This window comes from Excalfactoria chinensis, chromosome 11, assembly GCF_039878825.1.
Source record: "Excalfactoria chinensis isolate bCotChi1 chromosome 11, bCotChi1.hap2, whole genome shotgun sequence".
Taxonomy (NCBI): domain Eukaryota; kingdom Metazoa; phylum Chordata; class Aves; order Galliformes; family Phasianidae; genus Excalfactoria; species Excalfactoria chinensis.
This window is the reverse complement of record NC_092835.1, coordinates 16281262-16303526: the sequence shown is the minus strand read 5'-3', so window position 1 is coordinate 16303526 and position 22265 is coordinate 16281262. Positions and strand designations below refer to the sequence as shown.

Here is a 22265-nt window from a genome sequence, read left to right as displayed (position 1 = left end):
CCCACAGGAAGGGGGTTGCAGAAAGGAAATGAGGACACTGCGGTTGCCTCAGGAGAAGCTGTGAGCCCCTGGGGAGCCTGCAGAAGAGCAGGGCTGTGGGACGGGAGACCCTGGAAGCAGCATGGAGCTCACACACCTGGGCACGGTGCTGCTGCTCCTGCTGCTCCCTGGTGAGTGCCGGCTGGGTGGGATGGGGCTGGGTGGCACTGGGACAGTCAGGAGGGGCTGGGGGATCTCCGTGTGTTCGCTTCGGGCTGGCACCCATCTTCCCTATCAGAGTGAGGGCTGATGCTGAGTTTTCCCCCCTGCGAGGCACCGTGCCTGGCCAGGACAGCTGTGATGGTGAGACCCCAACCCACCCACACCCCATTGGCCTCCATGCTATTGCTGCACCCTGACCGCTGCCTCCCACAGCGCTGCCTCGTGGGGACAAGACCAAGCAGTGCTGCAACATGGCGGTGGATCCGGAGGAGCGTGGTGAGGGCCGTGGCCTGGCCCTGGAGCTGCCCCACCATTGCATGGAGCTGCGCCGCTCGGGGCAGCCCGCCTGCCGCTGCCTGCGCGCACGCTGGCTCAGGTAGTGGGGAGGTGCTGTGGGGTGCTATGGGGCCATAGCAGTGCCCTGGGCTGTGCCCCACGGTGCTGCCCAACCCACAGGATGGTGCAGTTTGCAGAGCAGAGCATGGCCGGACTGCAGGCATTGCACCTGAATGTCAGCGGGGACAAAGCCCAAGGTCTGCTCCTCGCATTCTCCCCTGCTGAGGTGAGGGCTCCACACGTTTCCATGCCCTCCACATTGGGCTCATGGCAGCCCTGCATGGCAGAACACACACGGGCAGGGCTGAGCTTATGCCTGCCCCAGGGCCCTGCGGTGATCAGCTCAGCAGCGGAGGGGACAGCAGGCACAATCCGGCTCCCCAGTGGGGTGTTCCCATCCCCGAGCAGCCAGGCAGTGCGTGTGGTGGTGACCGTGCTCAACATCCAGCAGCTCGCCATGTTCCAGGTATCAGCTCTCATTCCTGACCCCACTTCAGCCACTGGGGTGTGGGAGATGCTCGCAGGCTCAGCTCAGCCAGCACCGCTCCGAGCAGGAGGAGAACCAGATGGGAAAGGTCCTGGATGACACCGTGGTGGGCATCGTGGTGGGGGACGGGGACATCTCGGAGCTGCAGGACCCTGTGCATCTCACTTTTGCCCACCAGCTGCTGCCACACGTAAGCCATGCCCTCCCCTCCCTGTGCTTCCTGGTGAGGTGCAGGCTCACACCGTGTCCCTGTTTGCAGAATGTCACCCCACTATGCGTCTTCTGGGAGCCCAACAAAGGTATGAGGCTCAGCAGGGCTTGGTGTGGCTGTGGGCAGGGTGTGTGCCACGTGCCTGGCTGCCATCCTGCTACTAACAAGCATTGCAGCCCCCTGACCTGTGCCCTGTGAGGCAGGATGGGGGTTTGGGCCAGCACCCACCACTGTAGCCCTGTGCTGGTTGTAGGGCCAGCAGGAGGCTGGAGCAGCCATGGATGTGTCACACAGCCCGGGGACAAGGAGACAGTCTGCGCCTGTGACCACCTCTCCTTCTTCACCCTCCTGCTGGTGACATCCCCTCTCCCTACAGCTCCCACTCTTAGCCCTGCTCGGCTGCTTGGTCCCTCGCGTGTCACTGCTGGGTGCACAGGGACAGCTGTATTTGCTCCTAAGCAAGCCCAGGCCTTCCCAAAAATCAACCCCAGTCCCGGAGGGCAGGAGCAGATCAGTGGAGGATGTATAGGGTGGAAAGAGCTCTATTCTGGCAGCAGTGAAACTTGAGGTCCATTCTCTCAACCTGTGCCCCCACCCCAAAAACAAGCACATCCCCCCAGAGCCACCACCACCCCTGGGGAACTTGGGGACAGACCTGAGGGTTCTGGGCTTGTAGAGGTCCCCAGCTTTTCCAGGCTGGTTTGGACCCATCTGACCTCTCACGTTTGGCAGAACCCATCTCTGGACGGGACCATGGCGCAGACGTTGGTGGCTGTGGCCAATGCTGGCTGTGGAGTGGCTGTTGCTTTCTCCATCTTCACCTTTGCCTTCTACATCTTCTTAAGGTGGGGTGTGCCAGCAGCTCCACAGACCCTGGATGGGTTTGGGGATGAATGTGGAGCAACCCCAGGCCTTGGGGACGGGGTGCCCCTCTCCCTTTCCACTGCTGTGACCCTCCCCAGTATGTGGGTGCCCCCTCTGCCCCACGCCCCCACCCTTCCTGCTCCCTCCAGGTGCAATTACAAGCAGTTCAGGTCTGAGGACACCCTTCGCATCAACCTGGGGCTGCACATGAACCTGGTCAGCAGCCTGCTCCTGCTCAACCTGGCTTTCCTGCTCAACAGTGGGCTCTCCAGCAGAGCCTCTCTGGGGCTGTGCAGTGCCCTGGGGGGGCTCACCCACTACTGCCTGCTCTGCTGCTTCACCTGGATGGCGCTGGAGGGCTGTCACCTCTACCTCCTCTTCGTCAAGGTCCTTGGCACCTACATACACCACTACCTGCTGAAGCTGAGCATTGTCGGATGGGGTGAGCGCAGGCTGCTGGGAGTGAAGGAGTCCGTGGGTTACAGCCAGAGGGAACTGGGCTTTGCAGTGTTAGGACTGCCTGCAGGGACAGAGAACCCTGACCTCCCCTGTGCTGCTCTCTCTTGCTCTTCCAGGCTTCCCTGCCCTGGTGGTGGTGGTGGCAGGAGCCGTTGGCAGCTATGGAGAGTACAGCATTGGGATGATGGACCACCAGACCATAATCCACCTGTGCGTGGCACACGCCTGCAGGATCTGGGTGGCCCTTTGGCCACGTAGGAAGTGTTCCCATAGATGTGTGGGGAGCAGAGCTTCTGGAGGCATTGCGGTTGTCTCTTTTCAGGTGCTGGATCAATTCTGAACACCTCCTTGTCCACTACATCACAAACTGCGGCTACTTCGGCCTCATCTTCCTCTTCAACACCATCATCTTCGGGGTGGTGGCCTGGAAGAACCTCCACCTGTGGAGGAGTGGGGTGATGCAGGGGCCCTGCAAGGCCTGGAAGGTGGCCCTGGCAGCATTGGGACTCTTCTGCCTGCTTGGAGCCACCTGGGCACTGTCCTTCCTCAGTTACGGCAGCTCTTCCTCGCCTATACTCTTCCTTGCTGCTATCCTCAACTCCCTCCAAGGTCAGGACTGGCTTGCAGGGTCTGGCTGGGAAGGGGTGGGAGGCAGGAGGAAGCCTGGCACTGGGGGACCAGGAGTCCCAAGGCACAGTTACACCCTTCCCTTCAGCAGGGTGCAGAGGGACTTGCCATGGAGCCAAGCCACTGATGCTGAGCCCTGGGGAGGCACTTGGAGGAGCCTCTCACACTGCTGCTGCTATCATCTTCTTCCTCCCCCTGCAGGTGTTTTCATCTTCATCTGGCTGGTTGTCCTTTACTACCCAAGGGCGGAGGAGACCAGCAGCTCCCTCTCCCACATCGTGAGGAATGACAGAACCATGGCAGTGTCACAGGGATAACTGCTGGGCCTTCCCTCCCTGCCTGCCAGCTTCCAGCCCAAAGGACGTGGCTTCCCATGGGAGTGAGGGCTGCATGGGCAGCTGGGCACCCTGACTGACCGGCGTGGCCCCTGCCCTCCCCCATGCCTCAGTTTACCCTTCGGTGGGTGTGATCTGCCCTAGCTGCCATTTGGCTCCCAGTGGCCAGCTTGGTCCAAGGAGCTCCAGACACCTCCCTCCCTCCTGCATGCCCTTGGAAGTCTCATTCCCCAGTGTCTCCTGCTGGAGCCCGCAGGCCAGCTGCATTCAGCCTGCATGGAGACAACCTCTCACCCCCAGCAGAAGAGAGGGAATTGGGTACCAGATCAGCCCAGAGATGCACAGCCAGCTGTACCCTGAGCTACACCGTCCCCTCCACACTGTATGTGCATGTGCACACACCAGCTCACATCCTCTCACATAGAACTGCTGTACTGGCCAATCCACATCTGTGTTTCAGCATTAAAACTCTGCTAGCTAGCTAAGCATTATGGATTTCGCTTTTGACGTTTACCAGTGAACAATATGTATAATTTTCTTTGCTAGATGTACTGATGAGCCAAAATCTTTCTAGCAGTTTGCTGTTATGCAGGAGGAAGCTATCTGTGCAGACAAGGCTGTGTACCCACACTTGTACATGTGCAGAGCAGCCCTTTCTCTGCTAATGCCACATTATCTGAGGCACTAAGAACCAAATCTGGTGGGCACAGAGCTCCATCTCCCCACCCCCTTCCTAAACCAACCACCTGCCCAGCGTAAGGACATCAGGAAAAAAAGATCTGGCTGCTCTGTTTGCTCTCTGCAAGCTCTAAGCCAAGCCTGCAGGCAGGCCTTGCTACAGCTGGGTTGCTGGGTCTTGCAGAGCCCAACAGCTGAGCCCTGACCCATGGGAGGGTACTGGAGCCCACGAGGCACCCCACCACCCCAGAGCAGCCCTTTCTGCTCAGCTTTCCTGGGTACTTGTTTCACCCTGGGCTGGGAGGGCATGGGAACGTTCAAAGGATGCTCAGTGAACAGAAACACTCTGACGTGACTCATCCTTTGAGCAACATTTGAATTTCCTTCCTTCAAGTCTCTGTAAAGACACAGGGAAGAGCCTCTCTGCCACCGCCACATTTATTTGGAACTGGCTATTTTCTACACCATCCGTCTTCTGATGCTGACAGCTACAGCAACCACGGTGAGCACACCAAGCACACACAGCAGGATGAGGATCCCAGGGAGCCACAGGCTGGGTCCTATCAATGAGAAGAAATATTGCCAACTGGTCTGGGTCTCTCAAGCTGGCCCTGATCCTCCCAAGAGTGGCATACGTACCCTTCAGCTCCTGTTGGTCAGCCCTGGGATGATGGCTCTCCACTCTCAGGGAAGGAGCAGCCAGCAGGTGGATGGGTCCATAGGAGACAATTTTATTGTAGTCATCTGGCAGTGCTCGCTTGCTCCTCCAGAGAGTGGGACATTGCTGTTAACAGAGTAAAAGGAAAGGAAGAGGGGAGGGAAGAAGCCTGCCTGTGGGATTAGTGCCTGCCAGGGGGACAGGCTGCACTGGTGCTCTGCCCCAGTACAGGCACAGCCAGGTGCAGCCTAGAAGAATGGCAAGCCCCAGAACATGGGGAAGAAGCTGACTGCCAAAAGAGCCTTAACCTGCTTCTCCCCAGGTCACTCACCTTGGCACAGGGCTCAGGGCCATCAGGGAGACACAGCCGGACACGGCAGTGCAGGAACACCTCGGGGTACCCTACAAACTGAAACATCTGGAAGCTGAACTTGGCTGTGGTGCTCTCTCCAATGGTATTTAGGTATGTCACTGTCTCATCATGGGGACACCTGGGGGGAAATAGTATGGTCAGCAGGCAAAAAAAAGTGCCCCTTGCCTGGGACGCCCACAGCAAGGAGACCAGGAATGCTCACCCCTGCTCAATGAGCTCATGTCGCACATCCTGGTAGGGATCTGCACTTGGTGTGGCCCAGCAGTCCTCCACACTCAGCAGGAAGTACCGGAGCTGGTGCTGCCCTTCTATCTTCAGCATGACATAGAGTGTGTCTGTGATGGGCACGGCCGCAGCTGACAGGTGGTAGGGCTCGAGGTAGGATGCGGTCTTGTACAGTCTCATGCTGACGTTGAAGTGCCCTTCTCTGACCATGAACTGTACCAGCCTGTGAGGAGAGAAGGAGAGCTCACGAACAGCCATGTCAGGTCAGCAGTGCTGGCACAGGCTCTTCATGTTCGCTGACCCCAGATCCCATGTGGAGCTGGCCCAACTAGGCACGGATGGAGGTAGGAGAAAGGCAGATTACATGTGCCCCTATCCAAGGCCCAAACCTTATTCTGAAAAACTACCACGGGGCCCTCTTGGGGAAGAGAAAGAGAAGCACCCTGATGTGATATTGCTCTCAGAGCTCTTTGGTGGCTCCCCATGGCCTCTGCAGATCATCTCAAAGGCATCTATTTTCCCACAAGCTTGAATACATCCTCTCAGCAGCAAGGTGAAGAGGGACCACTCACTTGTCGACAGGGATGAGAGCAAATGGCATCTTCACCACCTGTTCATAGGCGTAGACGCAGGAGAAATGCACCTCCAGCTGAAAGCTCCTGGAGATCACACCCCTGTGTGCTTCCTTCGCTGTCTCAATGACGTTGGAGTATGACACATGGGAGCTGTTTTGCTGGAACGACAAAGAAACCATGCCTAAGCCCCCGTACAGAGTACAGCACATTCTAATGAATTAAGCGATGTACTGACTATAGACAGGTCTGCAGAGCTCAGAGGATCCTGCCAGAAAGCTGAAGGCTCCTAAAGAGCACACTGAGACTTCCACGCTCCGCTGCACAAGTTAATATGTGCTGCCAGCAGTGGTTTCGTAGAGGCAGAAGAGCTTTCTAACAGCCCCCAGGGAAGCCTCCCAAGGGGAAAGAGAGCTTCACAGTGCCAGATAAAAAAGGAAAAGCCTCCAGGGCTGTCCCTGCTCAGCAGATCTGTTCCTCTCTTGGCTCCAGAGCTATTCAGAGAGGCTCTGTGCTAAATCCTCACCTGAATTATCGATCCACAGGCAGTGTGGTTTTCACCTGTAAGAGTGGCTGCAAAAAACAGCTCACCCTCCTCTTCCCTTTCTGAAACTTTGCATGCCTGGTTCTTCAAGTGGACAAGTTCCCGGGGGATTTTCAATAGTTCAAACACCTCCTTTCTCACCATCATCTTCATGTGCTCTTCCTCACAGGCCAACTTCAGTACCACATCTGGGGGAAAAAGCCATCTGCAATAGCGATAAGGAAGATGCCTGAAGGAGCCCTAAGTCAGCTATGGGATGACACAGCCCTATTGAGCTCAACAGACCCTCATCCCAACCCTGTGGGAGGCTGCTGGTAGGGGTCTTCAGAGACACTGAGAGAAAGCAATACCTTTGGAAATGAGCTGGAGTTAATGAGGATCTGACATTTACTGCTAATTGCCTAAGTCTGCACAAGTCTACAACTGCTGCTACTTTGAATGGACGCAACCCTCAAGCTCAAGACACCACAGGCAGATATCACGGGTCTTTGGGGCAGGCTGTCTATAGAATTCTGCAGTCTGCCAAGGGAAAAGGGCAGCAACACCACCCTGCCCATCACCTTTCCCTTTGGTGCCTGTGGGCAAACTGAGCTTGCCAGCACCCCAAGCCTTACCTTGGCAGAATGCCCCTGTGAAGCCAGGTTTGCAGCTGCAGATGGGTCTGTCCTCTATCACCTGGCAGCTCCCATGGTGCTGGCATGGGTTGGGCATGCAGGCATCTGAGCTCCTCTTGGCACGCAGGGTAAACCTTCCCCTCGAGCTGTGCGGGCTTACCAGCTCACCTGCAGGGAAGGCAATGCAAGCAAGCTGAAATACAGCAGGAACATCTAACCTTTGAGAGACATGGGAGCAAAGCTCACCCCACTGCTCACAAGGGCTGAAGAGGCTCTGACCTCTCCTTTCCATATCCCTGTCTATAACTGCACAGGGCAGCATACAAGGAGACTCACTCTTGTTGCCTTCACAGCCAGCCAGGCGCAGGGCAGAGAGCAGCAGCAAATATGTCACAGTCCCTTCCTGTAAGAACAATCAAGCTTTGGGTAATGTAGGTTTTTAGCAGGTCCTCGTTGCAGAGGTGTTGGCAATCACTCAGAGCCAGCCCTCAAACATGGGTACAATAATTTCTATACTGCATTTCCTCCAAAAACTATAAGTTCAATGATATGAAGTAATTTCCTATCCCAAAGGGCCAAAACAGCAATCCTCCCAGCTCAGGCTCCCAAAAGAGAAAAGGAGTTTCCCTCTAACCTTTCCAATCATAGTTCTGATCTGAAGATTTAAGGCTTACGAAGCCGTCCTTGCCTTTCCAGTAACCCATATCCACAACAGGAGAGACAACAGGCTTAAAAGAAAAGAATCAAACCTTGAACATAACTAAAATTGATGTCATGAAGACACAGATAAAGTCAGACAATAGGTTTCTTTAGAGAAATTAATGACGTGGTGCTGGATAAGCCCAGGACCCTTATCAGAACTGTGGATATGAGTCACTTGGGGATGCTGGCTGCACATGTCCCCACAGCAGGGCAATGCCAAAGCCAAAAGCATTGGACTGCCAGACTCTAGTCTAGCAGCAAATTATTTATTCCCTCAGCCCTGTCCTGAGCAGCTGCAACCACCAGAAATCTGAGCAAGGAGGATGCAAAGCCCTGGGGATGTAAAGCCCCATCTGCAGAGCGGGCTATGGCCCCACTGCATGGTCCTCCAGCTTCAGTGCAAATCTGGCTCCTGCTGCTGCCAGAACCACGCTGCCAGCAAATGCAGGGCTGTTCCAGCTTGGCACAACCACCTCGGGCCGCTCTGCAAACCTCCTCCGAGAGGTGCCACCCATGGCTGCAGTAGCCTCAACACAAAGCTCCCAGCTGCTCTCATCCTGCCCACCAGCCCAAGGACAGCATACATCCCCAACACAAAGCTCCCACCTCTCTCATCCTACTCACCATTGCCAGACCACTCCACACTTGCCCACCCGCAGCCAGCTGGGTCCTTCTCATGCTTCCGGCTGCCTGCCTTATATCACCTCCCAGCAGCTCATCGCTCCCCCATGCAAACACGCTGCCTCTGCGATTGCACAAGAGCCAGCAGCAGACGGGGAGGAAAGTGCCCTCCGAAAGTGTGTCCTTCTGATTAGCTCAGGGCTGGTGAACGCTGACCCAAATCACAGCCCTGGTGGAACTCCAAGCAGGAGCAGCGTTTGCAATATCTCTATGTCTGCACCATCCCCTGCTTCCCGGGGTTTTATGCACCCACCTGCTGCTGTGGCACCTGCTTTGCCTCAGCAAGAGCAGCAGATCTCATAGTGGTACTTGCAGAGGCAAATAACTGTGTGCTTCGTACATGGTTTCCCATCCACAAACTCATGTGCTCTGGTTTTTGGTGACTTCTGAAATCTCAGATCTGGTGAGAGATGCTATGACAGACATGGGGATAAGGGCTCGGTCCCTCCATGCTTTGTGAAACGGTAACGATAGCGTTCACTCAAAGCGATGCTACTTGATATGCTGCATAAACTGCTGGTTACAGAAAGCACTCAGCGGAGAATGATTTAAAACACCTGACTGTGGTTTGTCTGCATGCCCAGCACTGTTCATGGCACACCCCACTGTCCCGGTGTGTCCTCAGGAGCCTTCACTGCTGTGGGCACCCCCTGGGAGCAGGGCAGGCTTGTCTTAACACAGAGAAAACACAGAAATGAAGCAGTGCTTAGCAGCTGTCCATCCAAAGAACCACCACTCAAACAAACAAGCCTCCTGCGACATGTAAAAGCAGTGCAACCCATGAGTTTTGGGGCAGTCCTGAAGCCTGGAGTGGGCAGAGTAGGCCCAGGCTGAGGCCCAGACCCAGGCCCAAAGCCAGGCCGAGGCCCACAGCTCCCAGCCCATTAGCTATGGGGCTGATGAGCACCTGCCACAGCCAGGCTGTGTACGGAGGTACTGAAGTGAGCGATGAGAAAAGCTGGGGCAGGCGAGAAGGCTGAGGGACCCGGGGGCAGCTCGGGGCCTATTGCCTCCATAGGGCGGAGGAGGCCCTGGGTTGGGCGCCGGGGGAGGCCGCAGGCCGCGCCAAGGCTGCTGGGTGCGTGGGCGTTGCCATGGTGACCAGGCCCGGCCGCGAAGCCGTGCAAGGGACGGAGCTGCGGGGCTGAAGCGGCTGCGGGGACCCTGCGGGATGGCAGAGGCTGGGTGCGGTGCTTGGCCCCGGGATTCCCCCCCTTCATGCCCCCAGACACAAGGTCCATCGTGCCCCATCTGCTCCACAGTGGGTCAGCCTGACCGCAGGGAGGGAAATGGATGCCCCCCAGCCTCCCTGAAATGTAAACAGGCGATAGGAGCAGCGCTGCGGCCTTGGAGGCTGCTGAGGCAGCTACAAACAACCCCCTGCCCAGCAGCCCTGGCTGGGGCCCTTGGAGGACCACAACAGGACCTGAGGCTGTGGCATGGCTGTCACCAAACTAATCCCCATCTCCCTGGCTGCCCCGTGACCTGTGTTCCACCTGCCCGTGCTGAACTCAAGTTCAGTGCTTGAACCTGACAGTCACAGAGATGGGAGTCATCATGCCCCAAGTGCAAGGGTTTTGGTGCTGCTATACACCTGGTCTCACCTGGTTGCATGTCTTTCTGTAGAGGAAGCGAAATGGAAGTCCTAGAGGAGAAAGAAGAAGAGGAGCAAAAGGAAGAAGAGCCGAAGGCTTTGGAGGACAGCAGTGAGCTTCACGACCTGGAGACGAAGCTGTCTGTGGAACAAGTCTGCTGTTCAAGTGACGTACCGTAAGTTGCACGTTTGTGTCAGTCACTGGGATGAGCAGAGACAGTCCCACAGCAGGGTCCATAGGGAAGCTGCATGCTTGTAGCTGGTGCTGAGGCTTGTTTGTGCAAGGCAGGGTGGGGAGCGCAAGTTTCTGTAAGCCTGGCGAGCTGTTGATCTCTGTGAACAAGACAAAATAAATCACTTCATTTTCCATCCATTCAGTGTTGTATCAAAACACTGTATAAACATCCCCTAGTCCTCTTGGTCTACATTAGCTCACCGTCACTCCAGAGAAGCTTGGCTATGGCAAAATCATGCCCACTTTAAATGATGTCTTCTTGGATTTGAGCCCCATTTTTTCCAGCAGAGAGCCCCTCCTGTGTTTTGATAGCAGATCATCCTATCTAAGTTGCTCCTCACTTTATTATCTGTGTTTCTCTGCCTCCTTCTGCCTCTCAAGGGATTTTGACTGGAACAGCATTGACACATCCCAGTTACCAGACTCATACAAGATGAATTCCCCAAGGGAAAAGAAGATGCTGCGCATTGCTGACCATTACCACAAGCAGTTCACTCACCTCTGCCCTGAACGCAAGCCGCTCTTCCTGCACCCAGTCAACGAATGTGGCGTGGAGGTAAAGGGTGGTGTGGAGATGGCCCCAAGCTGCACAGTTTGTGTCTAGTTATGGCCCTGTTGCTCCTCTGAATGTGTGGAATTGCTTCTTTAGATCAGCTCCCTCCAACATCTATTATATAAAAGTCATACAAGGCAAAATAAATATATAAATAGATGCCAGAGGATATAGAAGCCAGAAAGCACAGTAGCTATCTGTCTCACATGAAAACTAAGATACCTGGCTCACATCTGTAATGTGGCTGAGATTAGCTTGAATTTTTAGGCACAAACAAACAGAAGTGTCTACCAGCATGAAGTCTCTTAACTCCGTGCATTTCCAGTTCTGAATGGTGATGAGGTGTACCATCGGCGTGTTGATGTGCTCCAGGGAAGTCCTGAATATAAACTGCAACATCCAGCGGTTGTCTGAGGATGGCTTTGGACAGAAAACTGCACCAGAGATCTGTTGGCTAATCAAAGTCCTCTTCTTGCATTACAGAAGTTTGTGAGCACAACAGTGAGGCCAACCTTGCTGCCTTACACAGAGCTGTATCACTGGGATGGCTGTGCCAGCTTTGTCTCTGACTATCTCACTATGGAGCCTCTCAAGTGCCCTCTCACACCGGTAAGAAAGGGGCTGCAGTCCCTACAGAAAGAGCTCCGTGATGGAGGTGACAGAAGGACACAACATGGAAACTCAAGGGGCTGGGATTACAAAGTCCTTTTGTCCCTCCAGCACCCCACAGTTACTTGGGCAATCTCCCTAGAGTGGCAAGAAGAGGTGATGCCAATATCCTCAGGGTGCTATAAACCAGCAAAAGCAAAGGGACCATCCAGTCTTTGTTAGCAAGGACTGCTGATATCCTTCATTGTGCTCCAAAGAGTTGACATGAGCCCCATGCCACGTGTGTCCCAAGAGTCCCAAGGGCTCAAGAGATACGTGTCAAGAATGTGGCTTGATTTAGAGAACAAAGACTGATCAAACCTAAGGTTCAGTCTGATATCTGGGCATAGATGGTGCGAGTAGAATCTCTCTCTATTTACTTTGCTTATTGTTCCCTTTGCCTGGGGAGCGAGGGCCAAAAGGAAGTAAGTTCCCTTTGTGCCATAATTTAGGTTCTGGGTGTTTCGCTTTGAAATGCTGCAGGCAGACCAGCTAGAAATGGAGATGATCCCCATTCTGGTATTGTGGTTAGCATTAGATTCTCAGCACCTGGCAAACTTGTCCTGCCCATCTCTCTCTATGGTTAAATTTGCACAAGATTTAGGGTCAGAATTTCTCCAGATTGCTTTGGAAGGAACTTTTAGAGTCTATGGTTTATGCACGAGTTTCATTTTAACAGACTCCCTATGGATGCAGTGCCCAGGGATATGAGCAATGCCCTCTCTCTCTCATTCTCCCTTCCTGGGGCGTTTCAGCTTCAGAAAACAAGCACTGTGAACAGATATCCCTTTCTTTCAAGCCCAGTTCACTCTATTCCCCAACCACCATCCTGAAGTACCAGCGAGGGAACTGCTTTGACTTCAGTGTGCTGCTGTGCTCCATGCTGATTGGAGCTGGGTACGATGCCTACTGTGTGAATGGGTATGCCACCCACAGCATATGCAGCTTGGATGAAACTCTGGAGGAATGCCCACTGCTCAGGAAGCCACAGGAGGTGAGGAGATCTGCAGCGAGCAGGCAGGGGGGAGCCTGGGTGTCTGGTTCTGATAAGAAAACCGTGACATTGGTGAGAAAGACAAAGCACACTGGAGGCCAGTGAAGCTGGCATCTCTGGTGCGTCCAACATGTGATAAGAATGAGTGTGATGGCAGGCTGTGGGGCGCCCAGCCACACTGCCCGTTTGCTTTCTAATCACGTTACTCATTTAAAAAGGGCAACAGTTTGCCCGTGCTTTCTCCCTTTTCTTGATTCCTGCTGGGTTTAACAGTAATTTCTTGCTTTGGTGGAGGCAGGGCCCAAAAGAAGAAGTGAAGAAGTCTAGCAAGTATAGAGTTAAATCCCTCCCAGACGCGCGCAGCAAGTTTGAGCTTCAGCAGGAGGCCAAGAAGAAAGCAGAAACTGAGAAAAAGGAAAAAGAGATGAGCATGGTGAGTTAGCAAGGGCTACTCTACTCTCAAACTCCATTAGCAAGAGTTGAGACATTGGTAATAGCTGACCTTAGAAAGGAGCTCACTACCCTCCACGCAGTAGATTACAACTCAGATTCTGGCTATGAACACACGGTTTCTGGAAACACAGTGTGTGCTAGCAGAGGAATATATGCTAAGCATGTACTACACTACTGTTCTGAAGAGCATTAAGGGTTTGGAGGTCATTAGGGGAAAGAATAAGATTGCTGGTGGATTGGACTAAAGTGTCAATAAAGTAGCTCTAATTACTGTTCTGTCTTCTGGACTACAGGAAGAGCCCACGTGTGACCGTTTATGTGGCTTACGGGTCCATGCATGGGTTCTGGTTCTGTCTGGCAAGAGAGAGGTTCCCGAAACTTTCTTCATTGATCCCTTCACGGGGAACAGCCACAGCACCTCCGATGAGCAGTTCCTTGGGATTGAGAGTGTCTGGAACCACAAGAACTACTGGGTGAACATGCAGGACTGCCAGAATGGCTGCAAGGTAATGAGCTCTTAAATACCCATGCACCTCAAAGGGACAGTCAGGCTGAGCCCCGAGGAAGTCCAAAATCAGCGGTGATCCAGTATTCCCCTGCACTGGCTCTGGGTGTGTAATTCTAGACATCAGGCCTGGTACCTGGAGCTAATTCCTGGCACCCCACTCTCTGAGCTAGCAAATATGGATCATACCTATTAATCCTCCACAATGCTGGAATATCAGCTTTGAAGGCTGGCTGGACAACCATTCTCCCAGCAATAACTTGTAGGATAAAATCTGTTAAGTACATCTCAGGCTAGGAAAGATCTTGATTTGGCTCTTCTCACACATTAGCTATAGCCCAGCTGGTGGAAAGGCTGGAAGGAGAGGGGCTGAATCAGAGTCACTTTGGGCCCACCTGGATGACTCTGGGGTCATGGATGCTGGCCAAGGCAGAGGTACCATGAGGAAAAGGACCTGCAGCCTTCCAGGCACAGAGCCAGTCTTTGGGGTCCCACCAGTGAGCCAGGGATCTGATGAGCTCAACCTCACTGGGATCCAGGGCGTCCAGAGTCTGCAGGTGTGAGGAAGCAGTGTTGAATGTAGTGTCACACCCTTGAAGCTGCTCTGTATTTTTGTGGATGTCTTCTGTTTGGCCTAGGATCTTGTCTTTGATTTGAGTGACATTGTCCACTGGGAAGTTATGCTTTCAGAGTCTGACAAGCCTCTTCAGCGGCTTCTGGGAGCCGAGAAGGAAAAAGAGCTGTTTGATAGGAACATGGATGACACGGTGAGTGACCTGAATGGTTAGCACTCAGCCTTCCAGTGCACTGACCTTTGGGACAAAGGAATTTCAGAAAAATAAAATTAAACCAAAAAATTTTTTGGACATCCTCTCTCTGCTGGTCAGCAAACAGCTCCTACGAGCTGCCAACCAAATGTAGAAATAAAGTACGTATAAATGTTATGTTATCTTGCTGGAAGAACAAAATACGATAAAGCAGGCATTACACCAGCACAGCACTATAGAGAAACACTGATAACAATACATTCCCTCCTCATATCTAATCTTCACAGCTTATGTTCTTCACCAGGGATCAAAACTTCTTCCATGGTCTGTATAAAATAAGCTGGTCATTAGTTTGAATGGCAAAAGTCACATCCATAACCTGTCCAGCATAAGCGTTAGCCACATTTCATTAGGCTTGGAATAAGATGTGCTATCAAGAATGCGAGGATGCAATAAAGCTCTCCTTCCCTATAAACGGCAGCATGCTGCTTGCTCCTGTCCTCAGGCCGTGTGTGATTGATACAGCACATAACTGTGCCACTGTGTTGCGCAGGATCAAACGTGGTCTCGTGTGAGTTGCTCTCTGATTGCTGCAGTGCATTCTCCAGAACCAGAAGGCCTCCCGGCACAGTCAGAGAAATCATCAAAAATGAAACTTTCTGTTTCAACAGGAGGACGAAGAAGAGGAGGAGGAGGAGGAGGAGATAAGATTCACCATGCCACTGTCATGGGTAGCTCCAATTCAGATATCTCCCAAAGGTGCTCATTCTTTGCCTTTTGCTCGCCTTCCAGCTTTTAGTAGATCTGGGACATTTGTCTCACTCAAGAATTCCACCTTCAGGATGTTTAAGGTACAGCAGCAAAGTGCAGCAGATCAAGGCATGCACTTGCTATTGGTTTGAATGTACCAGCTATGCTCTGTCTCATTGTGGGTGGGAAGTCCTCATAGACACACACACTTTTGCTGCTAACTGAATGATTTTGCCTGGGATGAGCTTTCTGGTACCACTATGCATATGGGACTGCCTGCCAATCTTTCTGACACCTCCCTTGCCTACTGCAGAGTTTGAGAGCCGCTGTTCCCAGGGAAGGAAAGTAACCCTGTACAAGAAGGCAAAACTAGAGAAATGGGCACCATACTCCAATGGAAATGGGCTGGTGAAACGCCTCACCATCTACGCAGACTCATACTGTAAGAGGATGGAATTTACCTCACCTTCTCCCCCCCTGAGCTGGTGACTTTAGTTTCTGTTGACAAACAAGTCTTTTTATGGTATAAGCCATCAAAGTAGATGAGAATTCATCTATTAGGATTCATCTATAAAGTGCCCCAGTGCACAGAGCCAATTCTAGTAACTATGTGGGCTGCTTGCACAGATATCAGATGAATGCTACCACTTCCAACTGGGTGATGTAAGGCTGTGAAATTGCATGTCTCCTGCCAGATACCAACGCAGCAGAAGTGAGAGAGTGGTTCAAAAACCGTGAAGACATGTTGGATAGGAGAGAAGTGAATAAACAAACAGAGCAGACCACAGAGTACTTCAGCCCAGGACACCCCTTTGGTCTCAAAGGTATTCTGGTTCATCTGGGCAACCAAGACATCATGGGAATCTATTCTAGCAGTTGCAAAAGCTCAAAGCAAAAAGGCTGAAAACACCTAGGATGAATTGCATAGATTAATAGTATGGTCTCTGAGAGTAGAAAATTGGGTTGGTTGTGCTTCCAGTCCTAGGCAGCGCTTTCCCAGCATAACAGAATGTGACATCTGCATCATATATAGTGATATATACTTTTACCAGTGTAAGGTGGAATGATACAAAGATGGTAACAAAGATGGTTAACAGATATTCAAAAGGTTATTTATGAGGAAAAACTCACCAATATGGATGTCTTCACTGGGAAATGCTGAGGCAGTCTCCACCAGGAAGCAATCTCCAAGAGATGCTGCCTTAGTGGTGGTCAGCCCTTAAATGAGGTCTAGAGGAGGTGGAGTCAAGCTCCATCCCTTCCAGGAGCACAGCTACATTACTCTCACCTGTGCTCCCACAGCTGACCCGACACTTGCCTCAGCTGATTAATCAGAGGTTCAGGCTGTGATTGCCTGCTCAAGAAAGTGAGATTTCCTCTGTGTGTGCCTGTGTTCACTAGTATTGTGGTGACCAGTTGTGAAAACATATGCAATCTCTTTTGTGTCCTTAGTACACACCTATAAGTCAATGAGCCCACAGACTGAACGTGTGATGGAGTTCTACACTGAGACACGAGTCGATGGCCTCCAGAAACTTGCTGAAAGTGACAACGAGATGAAAGAGTACTTCGTGGGGCGAGATGACTTCAAGTACTTCCAGCACACAGAGTTTCGCACTAAAAAAAAGAAAGTAACTTTGGTTGGCACCAGAGATGATGTTAACTCCCGGCCTATAGTGGTACGGCCAAGACAGGAACAGAAAAATATCTGTCACAGTGATATTTATACATTGCAAAACACGCTGCCTGGGGCCTTAGGTTCATTCTGAGTGGACACAACCAAGGCAAAAGTCCAGATGAAGCGTCTGAGTCTTGTTCAGCTGTTGTGTCTTTCAATCGCTTGGTTGACAGAGCCACAGTGTGTGCATTTGTCTCAAAACACATTGAGAACTCAAATGAAACTAGGAAATTATGACCTGGAAAATGTGTGTCAGAGGAAAGAAAAATAGCTTAATTATGATTTGGGAAGGAAATTTTCACAAGGCTCCCAACTATTTTGTTCTGGCCCCAAACTAATGTTCTGCAATGCTGACAAAGTGTCCCTTAATGCAGTTACAAACAGGTACCTCTGTCCAGCCAAGTCTGGTTTGGAGAACAGACGAGAGAGGAAACCTGACATCTGGTGGTATGGCTCAGACACTTCATCTGCCACGGCAGAGCCATGCCATGGCCTTTGGGTCAATACCCAAGGTGCTTTTTTTGACCCTTTTGTTGGGGAATCTGGGATATTTTGTTGTGCTCAGCATACCTTGCTCCATCAGTCTGAGATGCATCTCAACTTCGAACTTGAAGAGCATGCTCAGCTCCACAAATGGGAGTCTGTATTGCTTTAAGCAGCTTTGTAGTTTTTTTTTTCTCAGGGTCCAACCATGGGCCAAGGCTTTAGGAGTAGCTGTTACGGTCCAAATTGGGCAAAAAGGCCCAGTTTTTGTCTTGAGCCTTGATTTAACTCTCTGCAAATGTTGCCATTTTTCTCTGTAGTCCAACTCACTTCCATCTCTTTCTCTTCGTTCAGCAAATCACGGAGTGTTTCCACAGAAACCCACAAAAGCCTGCTGATGAAGACGTAGCAGAACGTGTCTTTCTGATCGAAGAAGATGTGATCCAGCTGACATACCACCTCAAGGATAAATACATCACAGCCTCAAAGAAGGACTTCTTCAAACCAGCAGATAGCTATAGGAAGCAAAGCGAAATCATGACCCCAGAAATGTGCATCACATACCAGGTATGGAGAAAATCTACCTATATCAAGGTGCATGGGGACACAAAGGATAGGTGTAATGTCAGTGGAAGCATGGCATGACATATTCATGCTCAGCCTCTCCTCCATCTGCTCATCAGGTAGTTTATATGGCCACTGAGATCTTGCAAGATGCTGATTCAGCAGCCACTTGTCTCAATCCTGCAGATTCGTGGCAGGGAAGTTGAAATTTCCTTTTCTGTTCTCTCTTTAAGAGACTATAGCAGAGAAGCAGGAGCAGATTTTAACTCAATTTCTGCCATGGATCACAAATCCTGGGTCACACTGTTGTTTAAATCACCCCCAGTTTACTCTGCAAATTCAGGCAAGGTACTGAGGCCTTCTTTATTGCTGATAGATAGGTAGACAGATAGCCTTAAATAAAATATATCCCCAAAAAGGAAAGTACTGTCATTAGGCCAAATTCTCTCATTCATTGAGGGGTCACTTCATTAACATCTCTGATGTGAGTTTGTAGTCAGAAGCAGATGTCTGCCTGTACATTGTGACGCTGCACAGTTACACATTGGAAATCGGGTTACAAAGATATATACACTATGAATATATATTTCTTAATTTATATTTCTGGTGGGGAGATGCAACTGCTGGAGTGCTGTTGTTTCATCTCTAACCCTGTAAAAACAGTCTCAGCCAAATAACACAAATATCATCAAAGAGGTGCAGGACATGCAATCTGGCTGGCTTTACCGATGGACTCAAAGTCTAGGTGAACTGCAGTCAACTATTGACAGTGGGTTGGATGTTTTTATGATGTAAAGCAGTGTCCTTATATTGACTTAGCAGAATGGTGCCAGTTTATGTTTGCAAAGTACTTGGTCCCGTGCACCCAGACAACAATACTGCCTTTCACTAGCTTATCTGCTTCCAGGCGGGGTTCCCTGAGCAGCGCACAAAGCTGGTCCACCTGTACAAATTGTTGCAAGAGCTAACAGAGGAAGAGAAACAGCTGAAGCAACAAGTCCGGAGATCTCAAGCAGAGGTAATAGGAAGCTGTCCTCACTGCTGTCAGCGTGGTCAGGAGTGGTTTCATTTAACAGGTTGCTGAAGCCTCATTCAGCTTAGGCTGTGATAAAAATAAAACTCTGGTGTTGTGAAGCTGGTCTGCGTGCTGAATGACCAAGTTTGCAACCCATCCCTTGTTCAGTACAGGTCTTGTATGTGGAGAGGGACACACTTTCCCAGTCTTGCTCTGTTTGTCCTCAGAGATGGAAATGGTTTCAGAGAGAAATAACAGCGTGTGAATTGAGGCATCCAGGAGTAGATCTGTTTGTTTTCTTGCCTGGGAATGAAACAAAAAAGAAAGGATGTCGTATGTAATGTAATCTAATTGCAAGGCATTTCCAGGAAACCATAACAATAATATAAGGTTGTGGGTTTTTTTTGGTAGGAACAACTGTAGGGAAATGGTCCACAAAATACATTGCTTGTACTGTTACACTGTGACTGCTGTAACAAATTCACATTCTTAGAAGTTTCTGTAGTCACTTCAGAATAAATTCAGTCATTCTAGCAAGTGGAGACAGAGCTATTGGATTTGGTTGGGTTTTTAATTGTTTTTCTGTGGAGGAAAAACCCCTGGGGAGGAACGCATAATAACGGCATGCAGGATATTCATAATAGCTGAGAAAAAGCTTGCAATGTTTTTCAGTATTGTGAAGAGCGTAAACTGTGACCTCCTGAATTACCTTACCCAATGTCTTAGTCTTGATGTATTCGCAGACAAAACATCCCTGTTGTTTGTGCTGTGTATCCTGTAGAGACAAAGCAAAAGGCATCACAGTTTCAAAACGATCAGGTTGACTTAGCAGTATATGAACGTTATTCATAAAGGTCTGGGATACATTTAAACTTGTGCTACAGTTGTGGTACGCAAGCAGCTGCTCTGTTAGCATGTAGAAGTGCTGGCACTTGGTGGGAAAGCTGAGCTGTCTTTCTTCTGATTGTTTCAAAGCTGCTAAAAATTCTGGAGGCCCGCGAGAATGAAGAAGCAGACATTAAATTGTCAGCTTCAATATATGATACAGAGAGGAATGAAAAGAAAAGACAAGAGTACGAAGCCATGGTAGGTAGACTTTTCTAATCCCGGTATTAATTACATGCATGCAAATTAATTAAATCCAGAGTAAGCATTTTCTATCTGACAAATTAGCTCTGAAGATCTGTTAGTGTTATTAAGAGATTCAGGGCCAGATCCCTAGCAGGTACAAGTTGGAAATATAACATGGCCATGTTATGACCTTCTGGCTCTCTGGAAAACCCCACATCAGAGGGAAAAAAAAGTTGTTTTACTTTATTTAGGTAACAGTTTAATAACTAATCCTTGTTAATTATTTTAATGATAATAGGGATTGGGGGGGGGGGGGGGAATTATTACTTTATGAATGTTGTGAGCAAACACAAAAAAAACTTCAAGAAGAATTACTTGCAGCTTTTTCAGGTCTCCTGTGTGCTTCTCGTGAATGATTTTTAGACTGAACTTTCCTGATTGGAGAGGTTATAAGAGGTGATCGTAGGTTTTACATGCCAGACATCTGGCGTGAAACACAAACAGAGGCAAAGGTCCAAGAATCAGCTATTTGCCAGCCTACAAATTAATAGCACTCAAGATATCCTGTCCAAATCCAAATGCCTTTTTTGGAGCCCTTTCTTGCACATTTTATGAAAGATAAATCTCTGCAGTCAAGGAAATTAGGAAAGATATTAAAAAAGGCGATAAAGAATAAATGACAGAATGAAGAACACATTGATATTGTACAACTCATGAAAAGCTACAGTTTTGGTCAAACTATAGCAAAAGGAAACATCACTTGCACCATAGGGTCGAAGGAATGTAGGCCTTTGCTTTTATTTTGCCTTATCGTAGGGTGGTTGGGAAACAAGCAGATGGGGTCCTGACTCTTTTTGTCTTTCCCCCTCCAGATGAAAGCAAAGGAGGATGAGTTCCCAGGACAAACAGGACAGGATCTGGATTATCTGGCACCTTTTCTTATTCAAATTGGCAATCCGGAGAAAGTGACCAAAAAACAGGCCCTTCGCCTCAGAGACGACTGCCTGAGTGATTTTAAGAATCGCCTGGTTTCTAAGGCCAATATCATCCAAGCTCATTTTGAAAAGGTATTCCCAGCCTTGCTCCATGATGTGCACGTAACTGAAGTCGGTTTTGCACTGGCAGGAGGGTAATACACATCTCATCGTGACAGGGAACAAAACTCCTTTACCTTTAAGGGAGCCCTAGACTCAGCTGTGTCATTTTGTCATGGACATGTGAGATCAAAGAATGGAATAGCTCCAGGGTCAACTTTAGTCCTTGTTTCAAGCAGAACTGATTTGGTTCTCCAGTGCTTCTTAACTATAGTGAAGCAACGCATTCTGGTCTTGCAGCCTCTCACTGGTCCACTTGTTTTCATCCTCTGTGAGACCTCACCTCGGACTCACTGCCTCTCATGAAAATAAAGCAGCTCTTGTTTGTGGCTCCCTGAACTCCAGGTTGCACTTCTGCGTATCTATGCTCCTCACTCTCCTTTCTATTACCCTGACTCCTTGCCACTCTCTCAACAGGAGGTAGAAGAGCTGCAGAAGAAGAACCAGCAGTTTCAAGCAAAGCAGAATCAGCTCAGTGAGAAGGAGGAGGCTGACTTCCTCGCTGGTTACTCTGAAACCATGTTTCGTATCCACATTCTAGCACTAAGACTCGAAAGGTAACTGGGAATGATGACTTGAAAAGCACCCAGGGGAACAGGGAGGTTTACCAGTCAGCGTTCCTAGTTCCTGAGCAGTGCAGCTGTTCTGTAAAACATTCCATGTCCTGCTGCAGCTTCCCTCTGATAATTCCCCTTCTTGTCCTAGGGAAAAGCAGACAGCGCCACAGAAGTACCTCGCTCTTGAAGAGAAACTGCGCAACGACCCTCGGCTGGCAGAGCACCTCGGTCATGCCTGATTGCTTCTTCGTTCCTTCAGATCAGACACTGGGAATTGGGGCTGGAGTCAGTTAAAAGCAGCCTTAGAGATGGTGGAGAGGATTTCCTACTTGCATCCTCATCAGGTTCTGCTCTCAGTCTTTGTGCATCTCTCTGGAATTCAATGGGGTTTTAATGAACTTGTACCACCTGCTGTCTCAGACAATCCGCTTTCTTGGCTAATAATCATTCCTTGATACCAAGAAACAGCACCCAGTTAGTGTGTTGCCACGTGCTGGTATTTATGCAAGACCCCAAAGCTGCTAGGGTCACATAGACAGAAAGCTCTTATTGAATCACAGAACGGCCTGGCTTCAAAAGCACCTCCAACATCACCCAGTTCCAGCCCGCAAACGTGAAGCTCAGGAAGCAGCCCAGCTCCGCGCCTCCGTATTGGCTGGACTAGAAAGGCTTTTCCAAGAAGCCGCGCTGCGAATGGTCAGCCGCTCTGTGGTTCCTATGACAACCTCCCATCTCTC

General features: G+C 50.4%; 3 protein-coding genes across 4 annotated transcripts; 2 read left to right on the top strand and 1 right to left on the bottom strand.

Annotated features, from left to right (window-relative positions):
- Positions 1 to 28: 28 nt before the first annotated feature.
- Positions 29 to 3961, top strand: ADGRG3 (adhesion G protein-coupled receptor G3). Its single transcript, XM_072346557.1, is given in 13 exon segments — positions 29 to 170; positions 313 to 342; positions 415 to 577; positions 658 to 763; positions 863 to 1003; positions 1092 to 1214; positions 1284 to 1323; positions 1489 to 1589; positions 1968 to 2080; positions 2249 to 2541; positions 2675 to 2768; positions 2881 to 3167; positions 3387 to 3961. Coding segments are annotated over 13 exon segments (1749 nt in total). The 3' UTR covers positions 3503 to 3961.
- A 660-nt stretch (positions 3962 to 4621) lies between these two features.
- On the bottom strand, positions 4622 to 8690 carry LOC140257295 (pancreatic secretory granule membrane major glycoprotein GP2-like). 2 transcript variants are annotated; one of them, XM_072346505.1, is made up of 9 exons: positions 8511 to 8690; positions 7521 to 7587; positions 7185 to 7352; positions 6553 to 6758; positions 6027 to 6187; positions 5432 to 5677; positions 5188 to 5347; positions 4838 to 4982; positions 4622 to 4758 (listed from the first exon to the last, which is right to left on the bottom strand). In XM_072346505.1, exons 1-9 carry the CDS (start codon positions 8562 to 8564, stop codon positions 4658 to 4660), a joined length of 1308 nt encoding a protein of 435 aa, XP_072202606.1. In that variant the 5' UTR covers positions 8565 to 8690; the 3' UTR covers positions 4622 to 4657. The 2 variants fall into 2 exon arrangements, with proteins under 2 accessions (XP_072202606.1, XP_072202607.1); XM_072346506.1 differs by having other exon boundaries at positions 6553 to 6775; positions 7521 to 7604; positions 8511 to 8552.
- Positions 8691 to 9653: 963 nt separating this feature from the next.
- DRC7 (dynein regulatory complex subunit 7) lies at positions 9654 to 22118 on the top strand. The gene is made up of 18 exons (XM_072346503.1): positions 9654 to 9752; positions 10194 to 10337; positions 10778 to 10952; positions 11433 to 11558; positions 12397 to 12591; positions 12890 to 13024; positions 13338 to 13550; positions 14188 to 14316; positions 14988 to 15075; positions 15380 to 15508; positions 15762 to 15890; positions 16519 to 16745; positions 17582 to 17794; positions 18699 to 18809; positions 19782 to 19892; positions 20750 to 20944; positions 21389 to 21528; positions 21677 to 22118. Exons 1-18 carry the CDS (start codon positions 9739 to 9741, stop codon positions 21765 to 21767), a joined length of 2565 nt encoding a protein of 854 aa, XP_072202604.1. The 5' UTR covers positions 9654 to 9738; the 3' UTR covers positions 21768 to 22118.
- The last annotated feature ends 147 nt before the right edge of the window (positions 22119 to 22265 follow it).